The 27,244-nt window shown below is 46.7% G+C and overlaps 3 protein-coding genes across 5 annotated transcripts in view; 2 read left to right on the top strand and 1 right to left on the bottom strand.

The window, feature by feature from the left end:
* Window positions 1-11,759, top strand: part of USP4 (ubiquitin specific peptidase 4) — a 46,363-nt gene extending 34,604 nt beyond the window's left edge. For 2 of the 3 annotated variants that reach the window (XM_040569215.1, XM_040569213.1), the window contains 9 exons: window positions 1,328-1,519; window positions 2,084-2,172; window positions 3,146-3,358; window positions 3,438-3,508; window positions 5,153-5,268; window positions 6,168-6,317; window positions 7,112-7,215; window positions 8,987-9,075; window positions 9,203-11,759. In XM_040569215.1, coding sequence (XP_040425149.1) covers window positions 1,328-1,519; window positions 2,084-2,172; window positions 3,146-3,358; window positions 3,438-3,508; window positions 5,153-5,268; window positions 6,168-6,317; window positions 7,112-7,215; window positions 8,987-9,075; window positions 9,203-9,304 — 1,126 coding nt within the window. In that variant the 3' untranslated portion in view covers window positions 9,305-11,759. Of the gene's footprint in view, window positions 1-1,327; window positions 1,520-2,083; window positions 2,173-3,145; window positions 3,359-3,437; window positions 3,509-5,152; window positions 5,269-6,167; window positions 6,318-7,111; window positions 7,216-8,986; window positions 9,076-9,202 lie in introns of those variants that run through there. The other variant, XR_005823109.1, reaches the window with a different exon arrangement.
* A 3,495-nt stretch (window positions 11,760-15,254) lies between these two features.
* EMC3 (ER membrane protein complex subunit 3) lies at window positions 15,255-19,088 on the bottom strand. The gene is made up of 8 exons (XM_040569219.1): window positions 18,840-19,088; window positions 18,703-18,760; window positions 18,170-18,263; window positions 17,495-17,599; window positions 16,791-16,872; window positions 16,543-16,622; window positions 15,862-15,944; window positions 15,255-15,497 (listed from the first exon to the last, which is right to left on the bottom strand). Exons 1-8 carry the CDS (start codon window positions 18,992-18,994, stop codon window positions 15,369-15,371), a joined length of 786 nt encoding a protein of 261 aa, XP_040425153.1. The 5' UTR covers window positions 18,995-19,088; the 3' UTR covers window positions 15,255-15,368.
* Window positions 19,089-19,101: 13 nt separating this feature from the next.
* FANCD2 (FA complementation group D2) overlaps window positions 19,102-27,244 on the top strand; it is a 43,023-nt gene continuing 34,880 nt past the window's right edge. Inside the window, exons 1-6 of the mRNA XM_040569212.1 lie at window positions 19,102-19,202; window positions 20,153-20,242; window positions 21,583-21,717; window positions 22,752-22,819; window positions 23,622-23,725; window positions 25,154-25,217. Coding sequence (XP_040425146.1) covers window positions 20,176-20,242; window positions 21,583-21,717; window positions 22,752-22,819; window positions 23,622-23,725; window positions 25,154-25,217 — 438 coding nt within the window. The 5' untranslated portion in view covers window positions 19,102-19,202; window positions 20,153-20,175. The remainder of the gene's footprint in view (window positions 19,203-20,152; window positions 20,243-21,582; window positions 21,718-22,751; window positions 22,820-23,621; window positions 23,726-25,153; window positions 25,218-27,244) is intronic.

The following is a 27,244-nucleotide window of genomic DNA, read 5'->3' as shown; positions in this document are numbered from 1 at the left end:
GTTCCCTCAGGACTTGCAGATGCGTCTCATCGGGTCCCGTGGACCTGTGCACTTTCAGGTTCCTTAGATGGTCTCAGACCTGGTCTTCTCCTACGGTGAAGTGGTTCTTCATTCTCCAGTTCCCCTGTCTTTGCCTTCTGCCCCCTGGGCTGTGTGGCTAGAGCACTTGCCAATGAAGACTGAGGCAAGAAGTCACTGAGTACCTCAGCCTTCTCTGAGTCCTGGGTAACCCTTCCGGAGAGGGCCCACAATTTCCCTTTATCAATCTTCCTTTATCAGTGATGTACTTGTACAAGCCTCTCTTGTTGCCCTTGATGTCCCTGGCCAGATTCAATTCTGTCTGGGCTTTAGCTTTCCTAACCTGATCCCTGGCTGCTCACACAGTGTCTCTGTATTCTTCCCAGATTGCCTGTCCTTGCTTCCACTGTCTGCATGCTTTCTTTTTGTGATTGAGTTTCACCAGGAGCTCCTTGTTCATCCATGCAGGCCTCCTGCTGTTTTTGCCTGGCTTCCTCTTTGTTGGGATGCATTGCTCCTGAGTTTGAAGGAGGTGATCCTTGAATATCAACCAGCTTTCTTGGGCTTCCCTTACCTCCAGGGCTTTGTCCCATGGTATTCTGCCAAGCAGACCCTTGAAGAGGCCAAAGTGTTCCCCCAAAGTCCAGGGTAGCGAGCTTGCTGTGCTCCCTCTTTGCTGCCCTCTGAATACAAAACTCCCCCATTTCATGATCACTGCAACCAAGGCTGCCCTTAAGTTTCACGTTCCCCACCAGTTTCTTCCAGAATGTTTTTGTTGTGTTTACAGCTCTTGGATCTTTCTGTAAAGCAAATGTTTCCCAACCCTTGGTTTCCTGAAGCATTGGCTGGTCGGTGGTGTGGGCACAGGCTATTAACTGTACAAGAGGCTGGGGGAGTGCAAGACCCAAGGTATTGAGAGGATTTCTGTCTCTAGACAGAACAAACACTGTTTCAGGGTTTTAAAAGTTCATTTAGTATTTTTCACCGATTCCGTGGTTTGGTTGAAACAACATCTAGTTGTCAGGGTAGTGTTTGGGGACACGAGTGACAATATGGATGTAAATATAGGAGGTAAAGGCAGAGGGAAGGTGACAGCTGAGTTGATTGCAGGTACGTATCCTGTGCCATTGTGGGCCGTGGGAAGTGTTCAGGAAACGTATCTGTGGCACGAAGACACGGAATACAACCTTTTTTGTCCTTCTCAGCAGAACATGGTGGAGAGAGTTGTTGGACTGAGTTAATACTGGTTCTACCTGCAGTGCTTCTCGGCAGTACAAATAACTTGTGGAAATACCTGTCTTTCAAACAGATACGAAGTTTGCAAGCCAAGCGAGGATGGCTCAGAGTATGTTACTCTCTCCGTTTACTTTCGGGAAAAGACAGTGAGGCAATCCAGCAATACTTCAGGCACCGTTCTGTTTGGGCAGCCGCTGCTGATATCTGTGCCGAAACACAAGCTCACTGTGGATCACTTGTACGTTGTAGTTTTGGAGCAGATCAGGTAAGCCACGTCTACGTCTATACCTGTGCAGAATTCTAGGGTTTCCTTATTGAGTTAGACTGCAATAAGATCACTGAATCCTTTTTAGTGGGAATTTTTCTTCCTTGATCTGTTTGTGGAATACCAGCCAGCACTTGGATTACATAAGTGTCTGGAGGCCACGAGGGCATCTCAAGGTCCTGGTTTTCTGGGCTCTGTAGAAGCGGGGGCTGTGAGATGATGATGATGATACCGGTGGTGGTCCCAACAGAAGTTACCTGCTTGGTGTTGCAAAACACATCAGGAGCACAACTTGGGAAATGTTTTGAGGGCTCTCCTGCATCTCTTTTGATGGGTCACTGTAACTTATTTTTGTTACTTCTACCTGTAAAACTTGGTACAAGCAGTGAAAACGTAAACTTCCTGAATTTTTTGTTTGACTCTGAGAGCTCCCAGTGTGTGGATGCTGGTTTGCTGAGGGGAATTGGATGGCAGGGACTGTTATTACTGGTGGTGGGGAGAGTGCAGTTGTTCTGATGTACAGCTTCGTTATGATTGTGTCATAAAAATATTACCTCTGTTTAGTCGCTACGTGAAACTCCCCTTGGCAGAAGAATACTCTACGCCCTGTCCAGACAAAGGAACCTGCAACGGCTCCAGTGGTGTGGCTGAAGGTAAAGTCTTTCAAAATTGGTTGGAAGCTTTTCAGCTTAAAGCTTCTGTCAGCATTTAGTTTGTGCTGTGCGTAAGTGGCTTAAGCTCCAGTAGATAAATTTTAGCTCTACACAAAGATGAAATTGCACTGTTGCATAGGACTTCGTCATGGTGTGGTGAAGATTCCCGTAGACCATTTTCCTTCCTAGAGAGATCAGGTGTCAGCAAGCAACAGGTGGAGAACAAGGTGGTGTGCATCTGTCCTGATCAGTGTTAGTGAAGTTCTTGGTTCTCTATTAGGTGTTCGGGTGCCTCCCTCTAGAGGAGAATCCTTTCTTAATGTGCCCTTTGTGATGAAAACCGGCCAGTTAGATCCTATGAAGACAAGTTTTGGAGAAATGCAATGAAAACAGTATTTTGTATTCCTGGACCTAGAATCATGGGATATTGTGCCTAGGTTAGATGTTTACAAGGAAACTTTTAATGGTGATGAGAAATACATGCTTCCCTTCCCTTCTAGAAAGTATTTGCTTGTGATGCTGAGAATAACAATCGGAACAAGTTACATGGGAAATTTAACTTGGGGAGAAAACATGCCCATTTTTAACCAAGGAATGGAAATAACTTCCCTGGAGACTTGCACTTTCCCTTCTGTGAAGACACCTAATTGCAACTTTTGCTGGTTGTCTTTTGTGATGTTTATTAGGTTGTGCTATCAGATGGTGTGATTTGATAACCTGCTGTGAATGAAGCAGGCTTCGTCATGTCTGATACTGGGATATAAACCCCGGTGTTTTACCTGACGTTTGCTAAAGTACAAAATACAGCTTCAGATGCAGTGGTTAGGAAGCACAGATTTCTTTTTGTGTGTGTTTTTCATTAAATTCTAAGCCAATTGTGCATAGGCTCCTGTAAACAGCTGTCAACATGAGGTGTCAACCTAAACTTTTCACTGAAACTCTTCAATATTTGGTTTGTTTTAAATTTTGCCAGGTGACATTGAAGAGATGGACCATCAGGATGGCGGACAGGAAGCCAAGGAAAAGTTGACAGAAATTGAATGCCACTCTGATGGTTGCATGCAGATTGAGTCAATGAGGGACGTGCAGCCTTGCAAGAAGCAGCATTTCACTTTTAGCCTTGTGAATTCGTATGGGACCTCTGAGATAAACTCCATCGTGGAGGGAAAGATCTTGAAATTGAATGGTAATTATTGACTTGGTATACTTTTTCTTCCTCCTTTCGTGAACGTATTTACAACAAACGTTTTTCTTATTTCTTGTAGCTTTTTCTACACTTGCTATTGACTGGGATTCTGATACGCGGAGGCTACTCTTTGATGAACAGGAGGCACAGGTTGTAGTATGCTCTTTTCATAAATATTGTGTGTGTAAACTTTCATGGTACTTAAATAGATTACAGTAAACACTGAAATGTAGATGTGGTCCCCTTCATAAAAAAAAAATTGAGTAACCAGCATGTGATAAGCTTGCTTAAAATCTTCCAGAGATAAGGCCTATAGATCTCTTATTGCTGATATCTGCTACTAGTGTTCCTAAAAGTAGATACTTTAATTTTTTTTCAAGTTTATTTCATTATCCATTCAAATTAAAACAAAAAAGCAACAACAACAAAAAACCACACCTAAAGCAAATGCATAGAGCCTGGTAGAAACCTCAATGTTCTTTCTGTGGGTTCTGCTGAGTCACACTTTGTAACAGAACAATCTGTTGTTGCTCTCTTGCCAAAACAAAAATAATTTAACTTTGAAGTAAGAACATATGTTTTTGTCTTATGAAGAGAGCTCCCCGTTTGTTAAATGTGTCTCACACAAAGCAACTCTTCCATGTGTAGGCATTGTGCAGTGCTAGGCAGTAGCTAAGTCGTATTTGGGCTCATAGGTATACCAAATTGGAGTATAAACTCTTGGGACAGGATTAAAGGAGATGGTGTTACTCCATTTAGATGCAATTCCATGCTCATGCTAGCTTGAGAGGTACATTTATCTGGTATCACTGTCTTCATAGAAGGTAGGGGCAGAGAGCCAGGATTGTATTCCAGACACTCTGCTTGTGTGTGCGAAACTGTATGTTCGTTGCAAGTGTTTTATGTCATATACCTAAAATCATCACCTGGATGCAAATGCAAGTTGAAGTGCACTTCATTCACTTATTCCAGAATGCCAGAGGTTTACCACCCTCTGGTATTGCCAGGAAAAAAATGCAGGTGCATTATCAGGGTAATACTTGTTTTTCTGTCATTTAAAACAGCAAAGATTTTGTTTAAACTTCTTGTTAAGAGGCTATACTTAAACGATCAAATGGCTTAGAGCAAGAGCTGGTTCACTTGAAAGTATGTATCAAACATGAGTATTCCTCTAGGATTTGATAGCTTCTTTGCCCCAGTATCATTTGGTTTCTGTCAATCACTTGAATACATTTAGCATATGTCATAATGATTTTAACATTTGTTGATTATTCTGAATGTCTTGCAGCATACTTGAGCTATGCCGTATGTTTGCAGAGCTATCTATCCTTTACTAGGGGTTTCATAATTTTGTCAGAGAACAAGTTTAATGGTCTGATTGTCATAAGGCTGTGCAGATTGATATTTTATTTGCTTTTTGTTCTAGCTGTCATAAAACTACCATCATCATTCCTTGTATCTGCTTTTGGGTGTTTCCAGGCCTTTTCATACCTTGTAAACATATTTTTTTTACTGAGAAAATGTTTACTTCTGGTAAATGCCAGCCTTATTTTATTGCTGCTAAGGTATGAGGAGTTCTAAGTTTGTTGAGGAGTCTGGGAGGATCATACCCGAGGTGGAAAAAGTGAAAAGGACTATTCAGAGCACAGAAAAGGAGTGGCTGGAAGCTTGATTGTGTGGGTGGAGAAGAGGTCCAGAAATCATCAGCAGAGTGAAGGTGGTCGTGTTCATTTTCATGATGTCAAGGATTAAAGCCTACATGGAATTGAATAAAGCATGCATCTCTTTCACTAGGCATTTGAAAAGCATTCAAGTTTGTTACAACCACAGAAGAAGAAGGCTGTGGTAGCTCTCAGAGACTGCATAGAGCTCTTTACTACTATGGAAACGCTCGGTGAACATGACCCTTGGTAAGACCCTCTTTCTGCTTGTCACATTTACCATAAAATGCTGTAACTGCTTGATTTCACGTTATTTGTCACGGGATTCTGATAATTTCCTAGGTCTGTCTCTTTGTCTTGGTGTGAAGAAGTCTATTGTGTGTTTGTTCAGTCGCTGACTCAGTAGGCTGCAAGCATGGGTTAATAAAAAGTACTTGTTATTAAAACAAAGCCTGTATTAAAACAAACAAAAAGACACTGGGTACATAGAGGTTAGGCTATTTTTCATTCTCCGATGTACATCTGTCTTCCAGATGCATCAGAGGAAGCAGTTGTGATATCAGTGTAAGTGTGTGGCTACTTCATGGCTAGCATGTGGCTAGTTTTTTTACTTCACTGTTTTATTTTCAGCTTGTACTCGTCCTGAAACACTCCTAACTCTATGAAAAATCCCCAGTTGAGGGATTAGGTACAGTACCTAGGTCACCCTAAGTGACCAAAATGTGATTAATGTGCATACAGAACATCTTTGGAAGTTGTTTGCTAGGTGTGTAAGAAAACAACTTGTAGTGTAGTAGGTTCTTGTTTGTTACTAATTTCCAATTACAGGTTATTAGACGTTTGTACCTGTTACCTGTTTGAGCTGCATCAGGAAACAGTAAAACAGCAGCGGAACCTTTAAACCTTTTATTTGTTTTTGAACAATGTTCAGTTAATGTGCTTGCAATTGGACATTTTACCTACAAAGTGAAAGCAATGTGTAGCTTTGACACCTCCAGGGAGTTGTATTCTCCTGCATATTCCACAAGCCAAAAATGTCTTCTCTAAGTCAGAGGCTGAACTGCAGTATTGATGTATCCTCTAACAGAAGGACAGAAGATTTTTGTTTACCTTAGCCTTTCATTTCCTTGTTTGTACTCTTTCCTCAGGTACTGCCCTAACTGTAAGAAACATCAACAGGCCACAAAGAAGTTTGACTTGTGGTCTTTGCCCAAGATTTTGGTAGTTCATTTAAAACGCTTCTCGTACAGCAGATACTGGAGGGATAAACTTGACACTGTTGTTGAATTCCCTATCAGGTAGGATTCTTCCTTCGAGCTAGTCTGCATGTGAAAAGCTGGTCAAGAGGAATCTACTTCTGATATTACCGTTGTATGGGCTTGTTACTAATGTAACTGGAACAGTTCTGTCTTAGGGTTTGAAATACAAGGCAGCAGGCATGAGCGAAACTCGGGTAATAGTCGAGGTGCAGGACACATCAGCAGTTTTCCTGTTTCTGTTGCTCTGCTCCTGGGCAGATAGGGTGGGCAAGTGTGTTATGTTACATGGTAGAGACACTCCTAGAAAGTCAGAATGTGAATCAGCTCTGCATTACCTTTTTTTGGTTTCGTTAATCTTAACATTAATCAGTTCCACACATCTCAGAGAACTACAGTTACTACCAGGTATTGTTTCTTTTGAAAAAAGATTAAAACCGTGGGATTGCTGCGACACCAGGTAGGTTGCTCAAAGCCCCAGCCTGTATTTGTGCTTGGGATTGCCTCAGCCCAGATGCTGAGGCAATACTCCTTACTACTTCCATCTCGCTTTTCATGCCTACACATGGACACGCTCTGAACTGATTTTTGTTCAGCACTTCCCTCTCAGTCTTTTGGCAGCACCTGATGAATTCACTAGGACCTGCCCTTTGTGAGAGGGTTCCTGTTTCTGGTAACACTGGCACATCTACACTGGTAACATCTAGCTGGTCAGCAGCAGAGCGCAACCCTTAGCCAGTGCTGACTGCCAGCAGAGCTTCACTGGTGTGTCAGGCATTAGTTTTCAGGAAGTTTTCAGGTTACCGGCATACTGATACTGTTGGATTTCCTTCCAGGGGTTTAAACATGTCTGAGTTTGTCTGTGATCCAAGAAGAGGCTCGTATGTCTATGACCTCATTGCAGTTTCCAATCACTATGGAGCCATGGGAGTAGGCCACTGTAAGTAACTGCTTTTCTGTACTTTCTGTATGCAAGGAAATAGAGACAGAGGGACCAGGGGAGGCTCTGTGCACTGGAGAGTTGCAGCTGCCCTCACCCAAGGGTGTCTAGTCCAAAACTTACTTGTGTTCTGTAGGCAAATGAATATCTTACTGAAAGGAAGCTTCCTTCCTATTAGGATTTGCTGAGCAGCCAGCTAGTTTGTGTAGTTTGCAGCTGCCTGGGTCTGAATCTAATGACTGTAGGACCCTGGTTAGTAGTCGTTACAGAGTGTGCAAACTGTGTTTCCAGTTAACGAGGGGCGTCATTATTTTCAATGCTGGAACATGACGACATTGTGGAAAGGAGCTTCCTGCTGGAGAGTGGTGGGGCAGAGTCTTCAGCTTAAGCTGTCGGTTCAACTCCAAGTCTCAGCTTCTTGCCCTGCACCAAACTAGAGTGTAGCTGCTCGTCCAGCATGGGCACAGCATTACAGCTGCGGAGCAGAGGTTGCGAGCAGTTGAGCCAGCCAGGCAAGAGCTTGCCAGGTTCCCCCAGTGGTGTCAGACAAGGTATGACGAATAGTTGCACGTAGGCCAAGGATGCAGTTCAGAGGACATACCTTGCCGTGAACCTGGGTCTGGTGCCTTTCTGCATTTGCTTTCCTGACTTGTTTGCTGCAATAGCAATTTAAAGCAGGTTTACATTTTTTCCCCTTTGTTCCAGGCTTTAAAGAAAAAAAAAAAAGCCCACAGACAAATGCACAGTGCTTCACAGAATTATAGAATCACAGAATCATTAAGGTTGGACGAGACCTCCAAGATCGTCTGGTCCAAACATCCCTCACCACCAATGTCGCCCACTAAACCATGTCCTTAAACACCACATACGACCTTTCCTTAAACATCCCCAGGCCATGTTGAACCTCATCCCATTGCCCTCTGCCCATCAACCCATCCTGTCCAGGTCCCTCTGTGGGGCCTTCCTACCCCCTGGCAGATCGACACTTCCCCCAATTTGGTGTTGTCTGCAAACTCACTGAGGGTGCACTCAATTCCCTCATCCAAATCATCAGTAAAGATATTAAAGAGGATGGGCCTCAACACCGACCCCTGGGGAACACCACCGGTGACCAGTCACCAGCTGGATTTCACTCTGTTCACCACCACTCTCTGGGCCTGGCCATCCAGCCAGTTTTTAACCCAGCAAAGTGTACCTGTCCAAGCCGTGGGCTGCCAGCTTCTCCAGGAGAATGCTGTGGGAGACCACGTCAAGGGCCTTGCTGAAGTGTCGGTAGACTACATCAACAGCCTTTCCCTCGTCCCCGAGGCGGGTCACCCGGTCATAGAAGGAGATGAGGTTGGTCAGGCAGGACTTGCCTTTCATGAACCCGTGCTGGCTGGGCCTACCTCATACTTTCTATCTCCTGCATCTTTTAAATGTCCCAAATATGTACATGTAAAAGCTCACGTCACACACACAAGAAAAAAGATTGGGCTTTGAATTTTCGTAGTTACATTCAGAGCTGGTGGAGGGAGTGCAGTCATACAGAGATGGTGCTGCTTACTACTGGTATTGCTTACTACTAGTGCTGAGTCCCATGCAGGACATAGCTCTAGACTCACTAGATGACCTAGCATGTTCTTGAAGCCGTGTTAGTGAATGAGGTGTGGGGCAGCTACTGACGAAGTTAGTTCTTGGACCGTCTCGCACGACTGGTTTGAGTCTTGAATGTCACTGGCGCAGTGCAGCTGGGTGGCACTACCTGAGTGGCAGTCTCTCCTCCCAACAGACACTGCCTATGCCAAGAACAAAGTGAATGACAAGTGGTACTACTTTGATGACAGCAGCGTATCCGTGGCTTCAGAAGACCAAATAGTGGTGAGTACTTGGCCTGAGGCTAATCCGAGTTTGTAGTGCAAGTGGTTCCTGCTTTGGGTGTTATATTTCTAGCTAAGCTACATGGATTGCTTCAGTCTTTCAGATTCTTTTCCTCTTTGTTTGGTAGACAAAAGCTGCATATGTGCTGTTTTATCAGCGCCGAAACAGTGAAGAACATATTGCTCCATCTCCTCCCCAAGAAGAGTGTGATGGCATGGATACCAACTAAGCGTCGCAATCGCCCCCCGCCCAGCACTCGCCCACCGTGTTAGCGGTCACTCTTCTAAAGCTATGTCTGAGGCATCTGAAATTTTTCCTTCCTTCTGTAGGATTTGAGCAGAAAACATAGCACTGAAAGATTCAGTGCTTGGGATTGCAGAATAGCACTGGAGAGTCAGGAATAGGTGCTGACAGTTGTATATTTAGAGGCCAAAAATAACATATATTGGAGCTTTGATAAAGTTCTTTTTTAAAATCTGGCTGAGCTGTGTGGCTAGAGGCAGAGGTCAGGGTTGGGCCAGGCTGAGGGCTGTAGTTGGGGTTGGGGAGAGTAGGAATTGGAGGTCACAGCTGAATATTGTGGGGCCCGTGGAGTGGCAGGTAAGATTCTCTGAATTGGTAACGGGGGCTTCCTGTAAATCCTCTGATGTTGCTGATGCCCCAGGCCCCCCTGCCCCATGCCAAGGAGGTGCTTGCACCCTTTCTGGAAGCTCTCAGTTCGAATCTACGTCCCTCTGGCTTGCCTGTTGCCATCTCTGCCGTTGTACTTCGGTTCCCTTGCCAAGCATCAAGAGTTTCTCCTTCTTGCATCCTTTCATCTGCTGATGCATTTCAGAACCTTCTGGGCAGTTTTGACTCAGCCTTGTAAATGTGAACACCGAATCCTGCCATGTGGGTAATTTTACTGGAAGTAAGTTGTACCTGGCCGCGTGGTTGGTGCATGCGTGGGCTTGTCTGCACAGTGGCTGCAGGATACGGCTCCTAGACCTCTGGCTCCTATTCTTCACTAAAGAAAATATCACGTGTGAGGCTGTCCACTTCTTGTCCTCTCAATCGATCTCCTACATCCTTCATGTCACCTTTAGGCCGCTCTAAGGACTTTCCTGCCTCCACCACTTCTCCATGGTTTGTGTGGTTGCAGCACTTTTATTTTTTATTTTTAGCTCATTTGTCCCCTTGGAGCTTTTACTCTGGTAAGGCTCAGCTCTGTGTCCCAAAGCTGTCGCCTGTAAGGATGCTAGCCCAGTGCAATGGATTGTGTGAGGTTTTGTCCTTTTCTCGTGACTTTTCTTTTGCATTGTTCTTTCAGCATTTGTCCTCTTCCGTTGGATGTCACCCACCCTAACATCTTCTGAGAGGCTGCAGGTGTAAAGGTCCTGGCCACAGTTTCCCTTTGCCATAGCTGCTCAGTTGTTCTGCTCCATCTTTCCAACACAACTGGCAAATGCTCTTCCTGCTCCACCTTTACCCGAACCGTCTCTGTTATTTGCAGGAATTGAGTCCAGCTTTGCTCTTGAGTGAGGGCTCCGGTGAACCCTAGGTAGGGTCAGTCCTCAACAGAGAACTGATATTCCCATGAAAAATAGGAAAAATCTAGTCTGAATCTGTGGTTTTGAGGGTAAGTTCTAGCTCAAGGTGGCGAACCACACAGGAGGGTTTTTTCCTTCTTGGAGCCAAGTGCATTGGCAGAACCAAAGGCTAAGAAAGACTATTGCCTCGCAAAGGCTTGTTCCCTCCCCCCCCCAACAAAACGTGTTCCTGCAGTCACACTCTCCTCTCCGCACGGTTCTTGCAGCTTCACTGCTGGCCATGACTGTCCTGTCAACATAACAGCAGTCATCGTTTAACTCCGGGCACACCAGCTCAGCTCCCTTTCCGCTTCTCTCAGCAACAAGCCCCATAGGAAGTTGTCGTGTGCCAGTCCCTAGACTTCTGCGCTGCAGCCGTGCAAAAGCACAGCTGGCTGCTTGCTGTCTTGTCCTGATCCAGGCAGTGGGATGGGAGGGCAGCACCTATGGCTCCTTAGCCAGGGCACGAGAATGTCTTGGTAAGAGGAGGAGGGAGGACTGGGAGGCCTGTCTCTAGCTGTCACATTAGTATTATGATCCTGTTCTGCAGAATTTTGCTTTTAAAGCATTGAAATTTGAGTTTAGAGTTCAGAATTGTTTATTTGCTTCTGCTGTTCTGTTTTTTTGGGTTGTTTGGGATTTTTACAACTCTTAATATTTTATTTCTGTTCTTTCCTCGTTACTGAGGGGAGCATCCAAAAATCAAATTTTAAGCTGTAGCACTGCACTGAATTACTCTGATCAGCATTTTTGTTAGTTTTACCCTGAAAGAAAGTCACGCGGGCATTCCAAAATGGGGGGGAGAGGAAAGGGGATTAAAAGACCTTTTTAACGGAAAGATCTATCTGAAATAGCCTTTGTTCTCCTCTTTACTTCCTTTCCTGTGCTGACACTAAGAAATGTGTCAGTGGGGCTAAATCTGATGCTCAGATGCTGAACAGACTCCGTTGTACTGCAGAAAAAGTGGCCCAGCTCTTACCTTCTCTGACTCTGAGCTGATGGGCTTAGGCTGGTGTGTGTCTTCTGTAATACCAGACCTGTTTTTTAGACTAGCACTTTGTAAGTGGCTGGCTCTATTGTACAAAGAGGAAAATTAAAGAGTGGTTTGCACTGAAACTGGGTTTGGTTGTTTTTTCAGCTTTCGTTAAGTGACCTGAAGCGCAGGTTGAACAGCTGCTGGTTTGTGGGGATGCCTGGTGCCGCAGGAGCTCTTTCAGCTGGGCCATGGCAAGTAGTGTGAGGCTGCGCAGCCCACCCTGCTTTGCCAGGGGGGATTCAGGAGAACAGCGCACCGCTGTGTAAATTGAAGAGTCGGTACTCAAAGGTTGCCTTTTCCCCTCTGCAGCACTGGGCCGCTCATCTCTGGTGGCGTAACGAAGCTTGTCCTGACCTTTCTGTGATACTGGGCAGCCTCAGTTCTGGCTTCATCGTCATTCCTCTTCCTCTGCAGAACTAGGGTGCCCTGCCCTTATCACCATTTTCTCCAGTAGCGGGTGTTGTCTTTCGGGCTTGTGGCTGCATCGCTGAAATGGTTGTCCTGCAGTCGCTGCAGCCTCCTTTGGAGGCACGCTGAGCAAGTACCCTAAGTTCAGCTGGAAAAGACTGAGGAAGCTAGTTAAACCCGACAGGCTGGTATGCATTTAGCACTCTTTTTAGTGTGGGTGCACGTTCAGGGAGTCTTGGGGGATTGTCTGGGGGATCGAGGGTGATTGTGAGAGCAAAAGCCCCAGTAAGAAGGTTTATAGTCTTCATGTGGTGCTGAGGAGCTTGATCTTACCTGGAGCCTCAGAGAGGATTAGAAGAACCTTGACGTAGAAGAGCAGATCCTGAGTTTCGCTGTGAAATGCTGACCGTCAAAGCACAGCATGAAACTCCTTGTGACCATCTGTGGCTCCAGAGGAACGCGAGGTTGCGTGTTTCTCTTCAGGGAAACAGGGCGGTGGGCGGTGTTTTGGAAAATGAGGGAGGGAGGAAGGAAAACCGTGAGAAAGGGAATATAGACTGGTCAAATTCCTATGCAATGGGGAGGTCGCCTTGAAGAAAAATGGTCCAAAACCAGAAGGTGGAGGACAGGGTTAAGTTTTATGCAATAGCAGAGGTCAGTGGCAAAACCCTGTACTGATCTGTGTCCTTTGACGTTTAAGTAGGAACTGGGGAAGAAGGGAGAGCACACTGGCAGTTTTCTGATGTGGAGGTATTCAGGTATTCTATATAAGTGCATGGGCTTGCAGGAATCTCATGTGAGAATGCCGCAGGCATGAAATGAGATGAAATTCCCTGTTACAAAATAAAGACCGGGGGTGGGGAGTGGGGAATGACCTGAAACACTAGTGCTGCCAGTGGAGCAGCAGTGTTCTGGAAAGAAATCTCTGAGGCAGAGAATGTCTCAGCGCTATGACCCTTAACAGGAGGGCAAATGATTTTGCTAAAAACAGCAAATTGGATGTGTCTCAGTCCTGGCTCAGCTCCTGTTTTGTTCATCCCAAATCAAAGAAGCCAAAATAAAAAGGGAAGAAACAACAGCCACAGTTATGGCAACTTCTGCGTAAGAAACATCTCCCCAGGTCAGTACTCTTCACCCTGGGGAAGAGACAGCTGAGGAGCTCCTGCAGTGCTCAATTCTGGCACTGAAATACACGAGCCAGGAACAGCTTCTCCTTGTTCCTCCCAGTTCAAAAAGGTGATCAGGTAGGAGACTTAAAACAAGATCCGTGTTTATTTTCCACACCTAGCCCAGTAAATAACTGGGCCAGGGACTGCAGGGCACACAGTGTGCTCGTACATCCTGCTGGTGTCAGGCATGAGGGTCTCTGCGGACTGTGGGGCTGACTCGGTGGGCAGTTGTGAGGTGCTTATAAATTATAAAGGTGCTTGGGAAACAAGAAATAAATGGGAAAACAGCCCGTGTGTTTGCTACGTGTGCACAGAAGTGCCTCCTCTGTCTCTGCTCCCCAAAGCCCTCTGAGGAGCCATTCTGCCCAGGAACAAAAGCAGTGAAAGGGGAGCCAAAAGTTGCCTGTATGACCACCACGAGTGTGTCCACCAGCAAGCTGACCAGGGCAGAAGGAAGCGGATGGGACTCTGCAGCACTGGGGAACCTTGGTGCAGGCTTGGATCGGAGATGAAGGTGGGCTGTGCCATGCTTTGCTGCGTGCAAGTGTGGAGGATCTTCTTGTCCTGACGGCTCAGGGAGAGAGGTAAGAGGGGGTGGGCTGTAATCGCAGACTGGCTTCCCCTGCCTGGTGGGCATCAGCCGTGGGGTCACCACCACCACCTTGGTGTGATCTGCGAGAAGCCTGGGGTCCCTGAGGGGGCACTGCTCGTCACAGGGCCTGGCTGTCCCGTGGGGCCGCGTGGGTCAGTACTCGGTGAAAAAGCTAGGAAGCTGCTTCGGTGGAGACCAGGTGTCTCTCATGGTGCGCGGTGAGTGAGGGGTGGGTATCTGCAATTCCTTTTCCCAGCTCTCTTCTGCCTTCTTCCCCGTGAATGTCCTGGCAGCAGCGCCTGCCCAAGGCAGCCCTTCCTGGCTGCTGCGGGATGTGCCAGGGGCTCAGCATGGGCTTGGGGGACGTACACGGTGCTGCTGGAGCAGCTCGCCAGGCTCCTGCTACACCCAGGGGATGTTTTGCTTGGAGGCCGGTGTGTTGTATGCTTTCCATCCTGAATTTAAAGTCCAAGCCTCTGCTTTTTTTCAGAGGCCAGCTGGATTCAGAGGTGCTTTGTAGGCTATTTAGCCCATTACAGTTAACATGTCTGCAAATGAACCTAATTAATTGACCAGTTTTCCTATATCACACCTGGAAATCTTGGGGCAAAAGTGACTACTCCCTCTTCTCTCACACTGTGGAGGGGGTAGCGCAGCCACCAACAGGTGCTAGAAAAGCCCCTGTGAGAGCCAGTAGTGGTAAAGGGGACATCTCTTTTCAGTTCTACATTGTTGTACAGAACTCTCTCTTACCAAAAGAGAAGTAATGCTTAGCCTGCCAGTCATACAAGGTACAAAGACCAGAGCTTTCTCTGTCACAGTTACTGCTCATAAATTGTAGGTTAGCTCTTAATTGTCAGAGCAATAATCTAGCAGAAGTTGTTTTATTGCCCTCTCTCTGCAGGGGGAAAAAAAAAAAAGCCCTCTTTCTGAAAAATTCTTATTCATGCTTTTGTTTTCTTCTGAGAAAGCATCAAACCACAATTATTGCAAGAGGAAAAGAGATGTAAGAGGAAAAGAGGTATCCTCTTTATAAATAGGAAGGACAACCAACACTTCAAAAAACTGAAACCTCAAGCTGCTACTGAAGATGTTAGATAACACACCAGTCAGGTTTGAGTTGTTAATGTGATGTTGTCTTGTTGAAAAGACAACTGGCTACAAAGCTATTTAAACAGATACATCCAGAAGTACAGGTACTAGGTTTTTTTCAGTCTCAAGAAATTTTCAATACCTTAATTAAGTTGGTTGTTTTTGTACTAGAATTAGAAATTTCCCTTTTTTCCTAAAGCATATGTAGCCCAGGAAGAGTAAGACAACAGCTAGAAACCCACCCTGCGACATTTTGGCTCCAATATATCATACTTGGGCCTGAGGCTCAAATGACAGTTACGTAACCACAGTACTGAACGTGGTGTGTTTCTTTTATTCTCAGCTTTGCTAAAATACGTTATACAGTTTTACATAACGTTTCTTTTCAAATGCCTTTTACAAGAAGATCCAACAGCATATTCTCAAATTCAGAAGATGGAGGTCTGTAGTTCTTCCTTAAACATGCCTTCAAAATGGAGGTCTTTTGCCATGAGCTCTTCTTCTACATCTTCTAAGGCCCACTGATGATCAGTCAATTCCAAAGCTTCCCATTCCGTCTTCATTGACATTAAACACAGGCAGAGGAAGAAAAGCCACTTAGTATTAAAGTAGTTGACAGCACTTTCTGTACACATTAGACAATAACTAAGAAAAAGTCATCTTCTGCAAAGGCAGAAGATGGCACGTGAGTTTTTTTAAATCAGGAATGGCTGCTTCATCAGGTATGATTGTCTAATCAGGTTTACTTCAGGGTACTATAGCCCTGTCAGACTTCCATATACCTCATCAGTTGTCACCTCTAATTTTAGGAACAGGAATCCAGAACAATTCCCTTGCTTGACAGGGGGAGAGGAGGAGTTATGCATAGCCTGCAATCTTGTAAATTCACAGCAAAGAGAGATGCAGGTGGAAATACTGTACCTTAAATGCTTTGTTGGTATCTGCTGGCATGGCCATTGCTGCGCCTGTCATTTGTTCTTGCATCACCCTAGACTGATCTGCAGCTATAAAAAGAAGTGAGAGGTTCATTCTTATTTGACTTAAACAGAACTGCTTGGAGTATAGTGCCACCAGGCTGGCTTCTTCCTAAAGACTAAAAGGTTGCACAAATCCCCGGAATCCAACATTAACTTGCTAGTGCAGCTTCTCACAAGATATTTTGTCCCCATTCCTTACATCTTAGCTAAATTTATTTAAAATAGGCAGACAGACAGAGGAAAATGTGGTCTTCTATATTCTCCATAACCATCTTGCCTTGCATCTAATAAGAAACAATCATTGCAGCTTCCCTTAAAATCGATCCTTGCTAGAAACAAAAACAAACACAACATCAAAGTTTCCACGCACCAATTTGATGAGAAGAAAAGCATAGGTTAATTACCATGGAAGTTTACAAGCAGTTAGCCAAGGGCTGGTGCAAAAAGATCTGGGTAACTGCTGCAGGTGGTATCAAACCTAGCCAGTGGAGAGTAATCTCAAACAGGTGAGAGAGGCTTTGAAGAGCTTTTTGGTTGGAAATGTTGAAATCCTTCCCCAACCTCCCCCACAAGTCATCCAGTGGAAGGAGAAGCCAGCTCTTTCACAGAAATGACACTGTCTTACCATTATCTTGGCCCAGGATGAGCGTATAAATGCTTCTGAGTCCAAACACATTCAGGAAGTACCAGGAAGCAGAGCTCACCCTGAGAAATCAGAATAAGGATGTCTGATTTCAGTTCAATGGTGCCTGTGCATGGGACGTGTGGCTCGTGACCTTATTTCAGAAGCATGCACAGGCTACTCAGGGGTTAGTAATGTACCCAGTGCTCCAAATAAACATTCAGCCTTGCCCGTGGGGGACACACGCTTACCAGGATGCATCTAAAGTGAGCAGTTCAATTCCCTGCTGTAACATTGGTTTAAAACGCAGCGTCAGAGGAAACGGAACCTTTGCTGCAGGACAAAAAAAAAAGCCCAGTTTCACAAAGCAACACTAGGTAATTGCAGAGCAAATTGCAAAGCCAACAGATGTTTCATTCATTGAATCTAATGGAGTCTGAAGGTAATGCATACGATAACAAATACTTTCAGACAGGCTGTAATTCAAATATTGACTTTAATATGGAGTCTTTCAAAAGGTGATCAGGCAGCCAAACTCCCACAGCTGTTTCAGTGGCTGTTAAGGGGAATATCTTTTCTGAAGGGAACAGCTACCACGTAAATAGTAAGGAAAAAATAAAAAACCAGAACTATGAATTTGAGGGAGTATTTCTGTTTTGTATACTCTGCATTACACAGTAACGGACTGCCTGCCCATGTTCAGAGGAAAATCCCTTACAGCAACTGGAAGGCCAGACTGTTTTCTTTGCGATCACGTCTGGCACCCTGAAAACAACCTTCTGTCCTTTACTGCGGGGCCAGCAAGTCAATGCGCTCCATAGAGCAAACAGCAGCAGTGCCACAAAGACAAACCCAGCTGCTCCCACCCCAGAGGAAGTTTTTGATGGAGCCTGGACCCAAGAGGTCATCACCCACCACGGCCAGACCCAGGGGCTGTGCTGCACCGCACACTTACTTGTGACAAATCCTGAAAATGTCATATTGATCCAACCACCAATGAGGATCATAGGCAGAACGTTGGTTACATTCCCTTTCATCATATCTGTCAACATGGTAGGATCTGTAATTAAGAGATTTAACATAATGTGGGAGTTTATCCCATTAAAGGCAAACAAGAGTAGCACACAGTGTAGCAGCGGCTGCTGATGAAAGCGTCTTGTGTTCCCTGCTGTGTGTGACCCCATCCCTTGCTCCGTATCTCTGAAATTAATGGATCCCTCTGCAAGGCTATTTAGCTAGAAGAGTGACGATGAACAAGGCGGCTGGTTTGCTCTTTACATTTTTGGCCACGTTAATGAGCTATATCAGTTTAGAGAAGGTCCTGCTGGAGCTGGTGCAAAAAAAAAACAACAAACAAGAGACAGGAGAACATGCAGGACTTCCCGTTTCCAGCAGCGCTGTGACAGTCGTGGTCCCGTGAGATGCTGCAGGCAGGCGCGTAGTGCCGTTAAACGACGTGAAGTGACCCGACGCACTGCTGCTGAAGGGAGCGATCTCCCTCCCCCACGGCCCCCCATTCCCACCCCGACCCTCACATTCGCTGAGCTCTTTGCCAAGGAGGCTCACCTTGCTACCTTGGCAGCAAGTTACACGTTTTCTGCCCAGCTATATCCCTTGTACCTTAACATACCTGTCATCGGTGAAGGAGGCACTACCTTTCTTTTTGTTTTCTTAAAGAATCCATCCTCTGGGTTATTAAAGTAGTATTTCCGAGTCAGGAAAGACTGGAGAAAAAAAAAAGCCGACACCAGTAGCACCGTAAGAAACGAAAGGAGGACAAGGTTATTTCTTGCTCCTTTAGACACATTATGAGCTATTTGATTAATTTTTTTTCCCAGGTATTTTACTAAACGATGCCCTAAAGCTCTTTACTTCTTTAATGTCTCCCTGAAGTACCAGCTCTGAGTACTCGCTCTGTCTCTCTGACAGCCTCAAAATATTTCCAAGAAAGAATTCTCTTAAAAAGAATCTACGTCAAATAAAGACCTTTTGGCACTTTGTGCAGAGTCTCTGCTAGCTCAGTACCAATCCCGGTACATCCGCCATTGCTGTTCCCGCAGCCTGACTCCCAGGTTTCGCTGTACGAGCCATCTGTCAGCAACCGAGCGCGCACGAGCGGCCGAGCCCCGCTGCGAGACGCGAGGCTGCCCCTGGCCCCCGTACCTGCTTGGGGATGTACTTCCCGTTTTCCCGCAGGACCCTGCTCCGGATCAGGACTTGGCTGCAAAAGAGAGCTGTGGTGAGGGAGGGGAGGGGAGGGGAGGGGCGGGCCGGGCCCTGACCCTGACCCTGACCCTGACCTGTCGGACACCTGCTCCTGCGTGAGCCGCTTGTCGCTCTGCAGCAGGATGGAGACGTAGTGCCGGATCATCCCCACGAAAAAGGTGATGAAGACGATGGGCAGCACCACCCACAGCCGGATGTTGGAGTCCAGCAGCAGCTCGGGCTCGCTCATCGCGGCCCGGCCCCGGCACCGGGCCCGGCCCCGGCCTCCTCCCGGCTCCCGCTCGGCCTCCGGCCGCCGCCGCTCCGCTCCCGGCTTCCGCTTCCGCCTCCCGCCGGAAGGACGTCGCCGCGCGCCTCTGGCGGGAAGCTCGAGCCGTGAGGCGCCTCAGGGCCCGCGGCCGCCGCTCGCTCCCCCCAGCTCCCGGCGCTGCTCTGAGGTACCGCGAGGTCCCCGTGTGTCGCGAGGTCCCGTGAATCGCGAGGTGCCCTGTGTCGCGAGGTACCCGTGTGTCGCGAGGTCCCGTGTGTCGCGAGGTCCTGTGAATCGCGAGGTACCCGTGTGTCGCGAGGTCCCGTGTGTCGCGAGGTCCTGTGAATCGCGAGGTGCCCTGTGTCGCGAGGTCCCGTGAGTCGCGAGGTCCCGTGTGTCGCGAGGTCCCGTGTGTCGCGAGGTACCCGTGTGTCGCGAGGTCCCGTGAGTCGCGAGGTGCCCTGTGTCGCGAGGTCCAGTGTGTCGCGAGGTACCCATGTGTCGCGAGGTGCCCTGTGTCGCGAGGCGCTTCGCGTAATTGTCGTGAGTTAGGGACAGGTTCCTCACCGCGCGGGCCCTCACTTCCAACTATTTCCCCCCCTCCTTAGCCTCTGAAGGTGAGCCGGGCTTTGTTTGGTTTCTCCCGAGCCCCGGCGGCGGCCTGCGCTGCGCTCCCAGAGCTGCTCGCCCGGCCGTGCGCCGCTGGAAGCCCGCCTGCGGTCACCTCACCTGGCCGGGCTCGCGCACGCTAAGCTCGCAGCCCTTTGGGTGCGCGCTGAGATCGCTGCGTTAAATTTGGGACCTCGGTTTAACTAGCTGCTTAATTTGTACGGTGTCTGGAGGAAACGCGGGCCCTCTTTCAGGAATTTTGGAAAAAGCGCCGTGTCCTGCTATCTAAATATGGCAAGCTCTAAAATCCCAACCTGTACAGCAGAAGAGCGTGGCGTGGTACTGGTCCGCCAGGCAATCTGCCTTCCTCTGGAAAAGTCATATTTCCGGAGCATTTTGCTTCGCTATCCGCTAATCCATTCCAGAGTTGCGTAAAAAAAAAAAAAAAAAGAATTAAAGTCACATTTTCTTCTGAATTAAAGCTATATCTCCTTTACTCACTTGTCTTTTTTTCCTGCTTTCTTATAGGCGGCAACAAACGATTTGTTACCATGGTTTCGAAACGGAAATTGTCAAAACCTGATGTTTCTGGAGAGAACTCAAAACCAGACTTGCTAAGTAGGTGCTCAGGCATAATCTTACAAGAACTGGAAACCCGTTGGTAGTGGCAGCAGCTCCAAGGGAGAGAGGACAGGCCATAATGGCAGTTCGATAATCTCAGTAGCTAATTGTTAATTATACTATTGATCTTAAGTGCTATTGTTTTACGAAGCTGTGTGACGCAGTACAGGCAGGCAGCAGGAACAACCACAGGCACACGGCTAAAATGCAAAGGGTAGATTAATTCCCATCACCTCGCCAACCAGGGGATTCCTGGAGCAACATCCAGCAGCTGCACACGAGCAGGGATGCAGGCATCGCCGAGCTCAGGCCGTGCTAGATCACTGCCTCCAGCTGGCACCTGTTTATCAAGGGTGCACGCAGGCGCAGTTTTTACCACCATGCTGCGATCCTCACGGTGCTTGTTTGATCTTCTCTGTACCGAGGCTGGGAGCTCAAGTGCGTCCGATAGGATGCCTCCGAGCCTACCAAACGCCTCTATTACTTATACACAGATGTGCTACTTGCCAAATACCCAGGGCACAAACAGTAGCGGGTACAATTTATGTGCTTTCCTACATTACTACTCCCAGACTTTACACATTCCCAGCTGCAAGGTCATTTGTACGTATTTACGATCCTCCTTGCCGGTCTTCAGTTCTGATCCCAGCCCCCTCGATGATCTTCCACTTTTAACTCCTTCCTCCCAACAGAATCGCAGTAAAATAACACTAAAAGCAGTGCCATATCTTTTATTAGTCCCTCTGTTCTTGTACCTTTGATCAACGTCAATCATCTGAAGCTTCAGCACCTTGGCTTTTTGCAAACTAATCACATTTGATCAAAAATGATACCTCTGAAACCAAAATAACCTCTCTACATAGCTAGAGGGAAGATACTTTTTTGCATTAGCACGTGGGTGGATCCCTGAGTGACAAGTTTAGTGAAAGAACCTAAATTAAATTTGTGCTTTCCAGGCCAGAGGGAAGTATGATTCTAGTATTGTGCAGTTTGTAATTTGTTAACAAATATGTCTCGCCTGGGAGTATGGCACCAAAAGTATGGCTTCCTGCCTTTGGTTGTGGACTGCCAAAAGTGGCGGTTAGGAAACGTTCCCGTGTGGTGTCGTGCTGCAGGGGTAACTGTTTGATAGGATCTCTGCGTTGGTGTTTGGGTTAGCTAACGCCTGCTGTCAGATAGAGCCTCACAGTCTTGTTTTGTTGGTCTGGTCCCATAAATGTATTCCTGTATTCCTGTAATTTCTTACTAGAAGGTTAATTTTGAATTAGTTCTTTTTCTGGAAGTTCTCTGCTACTCTTTTGCACAATACTTTGATGTAGCTCGTCTTGTTTTCTCAGAAACAAAGAAGTCACGGGCTTCTGATAAGGAAAAGGCCTCTGCCCAAGGTGGACTGGAGAGTGAGGGAGTATTTGAAGAGCTCCTTAGAACATCGGGAATTATACTGAAAGCTGGGGAAGGGCAGAATGAAATAGGTATGGATTTAACACTTGTTCTTTCTGTTTGTGTCTTAAAGCCTGCAAAGATGACTGTTACAAAGTAAAGACACTTGTTACTTGCAGAGTAAGAAATGCTTGGGCGAGCTTGTTTGAAAGTTCAAGGAAACTTTCATCTGGACTCTTGTTTGTTATATGCTTCTTGAATTGCACAGCTCCTGCCTAACTGAGCACATCTCTTAAACTATTACGCCTGCTTTTTGAGTGGATACATGTCAAGTCAAAAGACTGCTGAGAGATTATTGGAGGTATATGGACTAAGATGAGACTGCGGCTGTGTTTACAGTCTTACCTTTTTTTGCTAGTTAGACCAAGATGGATGGAACAGGAACATGAACACCTTTTAGCTCAGACGAGGCACTGCAGGAGACATCTGTTTGGATGGAGCTGCTTCACCCTAGTCATGGTCTAAGCAGAAAGTTGAATTGCTTCATGGGGTTTTCCATGTTTCACCTCTATGAGACAGTGAAGCTGTACTGCCTCCATTGCTGCAGTGGGTTTGAGCGGAGGAAGGCTTCTTTAGGATGGCAGGGCCGCTACCCTGCCATAGTGTGTGACATTACACGCTGTGTCACATGAATGAACTTCGTGGTTACAGGACTGATTTTGCTGGAAGATGGCTACTGTGTTATGTTAGGCAAGGGGATTTTTGGGTTGCACGTTTGGCAAGGATCGTGTTGCCTCCTAAGGACAGAAAAATAAAGCCTAGGGATTCTTCCTCCACTTCTTGACCCCTCATTCTGTCTGGAATGGATTTGTCTTGAACTGCCAAAAAATGTAGGAGTTTGTGTATCAGGCCTTGTTAGTGCTACTAGCCACCCTCAGCCCAGAGTGGAGAGAGCACACGCAGCAGGTAATAGCACTCGGGCTTTTGCTAGCTGGAATTCTCGACAGAGCAAATGCAGAACTAACGGTGGATGATCCTGAGAGCTTGTACCTAGTGTAGCTGTTAGTGCAGTGTTGTATGGCTAAAATACGTCTGATTCTTTATTCTCTTTAAACTTTCTCCTTAGCTGTAGATCAGATGGCTTTCCAGAAGAAGCTCCGCCTGACCCTAGAGAAGCACCCGTCTTACCCAGGTGTAAGTAGCTGACTATGTTTTGGCAGGAGCCAGATTTAAAACTGTTTACTGTGTAGCAAAAGGCACAGATGCAGCTGCCTTTCTCTGCTGGTCTTGTACAGAAGCATGCAAAACTTGCTATTTCTCTCAATGTCACCATCCCAGCCTTTTGGTCTCATTGTTCTTCTGAACAGTTAGGCACAAGGTAATGACCAGCACGTACCTCTGTTACCAACCTTGATGTGTTTGCTCTGAGATTGTTTTTTCGTAATTCAAAGCACAACTGCTGCATTTCCAGCCCCGTGCCTTGTCAAAGTAATTCACTGGCAACGTTATTCAATAAACAAAGACTCTTAAGAGAGCACAGTAGCTTGCTTAACTTTTCCAGTGGAAGCTTGGTTTTGTGTTAGGTGGGAGCTGGCAGTGTTAAAACTGTCAAGATTTGGTGCTCCTCTCCAGCAACAAACCCAGCATGAATGTCCTGAGGCCAGTGATTTGAATCCTGCAAATGTTTTTGGATGCAGTTCTCGTCGCATTAAATGTTGCTGTCTCAGCTGAACAGGGAGGTGGGGAAAGCCAGGTTAAATCAAGGTGAAGTGAGAGACTGTTGCTTTAGAATTATTCTGTAAACCAACCAGTGTTTGCTTTTGGTTGAGGCTATAGATTATCCAGAATTCCTTCTATGACAAATTCTAGCTCCCTGGCCAGCTGGATAGGAAACCTCTTTCCTGCTTTCATCATCTGCTCACAAAGTGCATCCTGAAAGCCAGCAGCTGATGAGGGCATCTTCTCAGGAAGTGAATAATCTCTCTCTGCTTTGCAGGTTGTGAAGCAGTTTATCAGTGGATTGGAGTCTCACATCAGGGACAGAAACCAGTTCAAGAACTGCCTTTTGCCATGTGCTCCCGTACGGACCGAGGGGTCAAGGTCAGGGAAAATACATTTTTTGTTCTGCCTTTCAGTCAGAGCCAGTCTCTACTTATATGTTGTGCAACAGCGAGCGGAGTGGAGGGAAAAGCTGTAGCTCCAGCTGATACGTAACAAGACCTGTGTCTTATGCAAAAGACCCTGTCATTCTTTGGTTTGAATGTTTTCCCCTTTCGGACACCTATGGAAAAATGTCTTCTCTCTTACACAGCTGCTGATTTCAGGGCAAAGGCGGCTGAAACCTCCAGTTTGGTTTGACACTGGGAATCTCCAACCAGCATATAATGTCATTTATTTATTTATTTAATTCTTTTAACATGTAGGCTTTCCTATATTTTAAAATATTTTATGTTCTCACTCAGAAAATATAAATACGAGATGGTGTGGTGGTTTTACTCAGCCGGGCAGCTGAGCTCCACCACAGCTGCTCTCTCACTCCCCCTCCTCAAAGGGAAGGGGGGAGAAAATATGATGAAAAGGGCTCAAGGGTTGAGATAAGGACGGGGACATCACTCAACAATTACTGTCATGGGCAAAACAGGCTCAGCATAGGGAGGTTAATGTAATTTATTACCTATTACTAACAAGCTAGAGCAGTGAGAAACTACAAGCAAACTAAAAATACCTCCCCCCATCCACCCTCTTCCACCTCCTCCCCCGAAGCGGCACAGGGGAAGGGGAAATGGGGGCTGCGGTCAGTCCCTGACACTGTGTCCGCGCTGCTATTTCACGGTCCCTCTCTGCCCCTGCTCCCCGCGGGGTCCCTCCCACGGGATGCCGTCCTGCCCGAACTGAGCCCGCGGGGGCTGCCCACAGGCAGCAGCTCTTCAAGACCTGCTCCCACACGGCTCCGTACCGCGGGGTCCATCCCCCAGGAGCAAACTGCTCCAGCACGGGTCCCCCACGGGCGGCAGCTCCCCCAGATCTACTGCACAGTAGGTTTTTTTTTTTCCCCCCTTTCCTAAATCTGCTCTCACAGAGGCACAAACAACATCGCCACTGGCTCGGCTCTGGGCAGCAGTGGGTCCCTTTGGAGCCAGCTGAAACTGGCCCTTGTCTGACGTGGGGCAGCTGCTGGACGCTTCTCACAGGGGCCACCCCTGCAGCCCGCCCTACCAAAACCTTGCCACGGAAACCCAATACAGACAATTAGGATTGAAAGATGTTAAAACCTAGCCATTAATTTTCATATTTCACTTCTAAAAGAATTCTCTTAGAAGTCTTGGAAGTGTAATTTCCTTGCAGTTATCTACTCATGACTATTTACTAACACTCCTGCTGTATTACATACTGTTTTGGGGGCTGCCTTTGGTATATAAAGGAAGTCATTGTATGTGTTGTTTTTTTTGTTTGTTTTTTAAAAGTACTGGAAAGAGTTACTTTGCTCTCCTCCTGTTTTTACTACAACTGTGGAATCTCATCTTGCAGGACTTTGGTGCACTCGTATTGTGAAAGCCTCATAAAACTGCTTCTTGGAATTAATATCTTACAGGTATGTACACCTTAGTTTTCTCTTTACAGTGGTGTTGATTTATTTCGGGATCCTTTTGTTTATGTAAGTAGAGGATGAGTAGAACTGGTGGTGAGGCAGAGGAGGCTGCATCTGGAAGAGCATCCGTTATCAACGGGCCGAGGCCAACTGTATGAGCCTCCACAAGGCCAAGGGCCGGGTCCTGCGCTTGGGCCACGACAACCCCGTGCAATGCTTCAGGCTGGGGGCAGAGTGGCTGGAAAGCTGCCTGGAGGAAAGGGCCCTGTGGGTATTGGTTGAGAGCCTGCTGAACACGAGCCAGCAGTGTGCCCAGGTGGCCGAGAAGGCCAACAGCACCCTGGCTTGGGTCAGGAATAGTGCAGCCAGCAGAGCCAGGGATGTGATCGTCCCCCTGTGCTCTGCTCTGGTGAGGCTGCACCTCAAATAGTGTGTTCGGTTTCGGGCCCCTCGCTACAAGAAGGACATTGAAGTGCTGGAGCATGTCCAGAGAAGGGCAATAAAGCTGGTGAAGGGTCTAGAAAGCAAGTCTTATGAGGAGCGACTGAGGGAACTGATGTTATGGAGCACAGGGAAAAGGAGGCTCGGGGAGACCTTACTGCTCTCTCCAGCTACCTCAGAGGAGGTTGTAGCAGGGTGGGGGTCAGTCTCTTTGCAAGAAGCAGTGGGACAAGAAGAAATGGCCTCAAGTTGCACAAGGGGAGGTTTAAGTTGGATATTAGGAAAAAATTCTTCACAGAAGGGGTTGTGTGGCATGGGAACAGGCTGCCCAGGGAAGCGGTTGAGGCACCGTCCCTGGAGGTATTTAAGACATGTAGATGTGGTGCTCAGGGACGTGCTTTAGTGGTAGACTTGGCGGTGCTAGGTTAATGGTTAGATTGATGATCTTAGAGGTCTTGTCTAACCTAAACGACTTTATAATTTCTTGTTTCTTGAGGGACACAAAGATGCTTAGGGCCTGCAGCACACGGCATGTCAGAAGAGACAGCGGGAACTTTCCTTGTTCAGTCTTGAGAAAGTTAGGGGAGGTCTTGGCTATCTGCAGCTATCCAGTTGCATGGTGTAGAGAAAACAGAGAGAGTCTTCTCAAAGGTGGGCTGGGGCAGGATGAGAGATGACAGTCAAGTTAAAGATGGGACGTTCTGAGAGAATTTAACCACTTCCACTGTGGAGAATGTAGTTAAATCTTGGAGGTGTTTAAAAATGGACGAGACACTGAGCAATGTGATCTAATGATGATGGAGTTTTAAGCAGGGACTTGGACCAGAGAACTCCAAATTTCCCTTCTAACCCAAATTTTTCAATAATTAAATTGCAGCCCTGAACAAGCCTTACAAGGAACCAACCCATGTGAAAGGACAGAGGCCCTCCCAAGATTTCCTTGTTCCTTGAGCTCAGTTCACTCACCTCTTGTATCAGTCATCTCCCCTTCCTGCAGCTGCTAATGGCAGTTGTGGAAGAGGAAAAGGACAACGGGTATTTGCTCGTCTTCTCTTCCCCTGCCTTGTCCTGGGGCAAGGAAGGAGAAAGTGAACATACAGACTGTCCTTGTGCAAGAAATGTCCAGGCAATAAGCCATGGTTCTCTTTTCATCCCCTTCTGTCTTTTCCTTTCCCATATGTGGCTCCAAAGACAACTCCTTTCGCCCTACAGTGCAATCAAAGCTCCTGTTCTCCTGCCTTCCTGGGAGCTGGTACTCGTCTCCCATAAAAGAACCACACACGTGAAGCAAAATGTGCTGTGGTAGTACTTAAATAGTACTTAGTAGTTGTTGTTAAATAGTGAATAGTTGTTTTTGCAAAGCATTGCTGGTGATAACAAGTTCTATTAAGTTGGATACAAGTTGCATCAACACGTATATGGAGCTGAAGGTGACATATCTCACGAAGGCATGAGAAACCTGAGAACAGCTGTGGATTTAAATCCTCTTATAATTAAATGTTTTTTCAAAGTTCTTATTTTAAATACTTTTTTTTTTAGAATTGCATTTGGGCCAGGATTAAAGGGGGGAAAAAAGAATCAGACTTGCA

The sequence above is a fragment of the Cygnus olor genome, chromosome 10 (assembly GCF_009769625.2).
Source record: "Cygnus olor isolate bCygOlo1 chromosome 10, bCygOlo1.pri.v2, whole genome shotgun sequence".
Classification (NCBI taxonomy): Eukaryota; Metazoa; Chordata; class Aves; order Anseriformes; family Anatidae; genus Cygnus; species Cygnus olor.
The sequence above is the reverse complement of the archived record's forward strand: the minus strand, read 5'-3'. Positions and strand labels throughout refer to the sequence as shown.

Bases quoted from the DNA above. Each gene is read 5' to 3' on its own strand.
- EMC3 (XM_040569219.1), bottom strand. From the start codon at position 18,994: ATGAGCGAGCCCGAGCTGCTGCTGGACTCCAACATCCGGCTGTGGGTG. The intron at 18,264-18,702 runs GTACGGGGGCCA...TTTTTTCTCCAG, and splicing joins GGAAGTACATCCCCAAGCAG to TCTTTCCTGACTCGGAAATA. The intron at 15,945-16,542 runs GTAAGACAGTGT...TTCTTTTTATAG, and splicing joins CATCCTGGGCCAAGATAATG to CTGCAGATCAGTCTAGGGTG.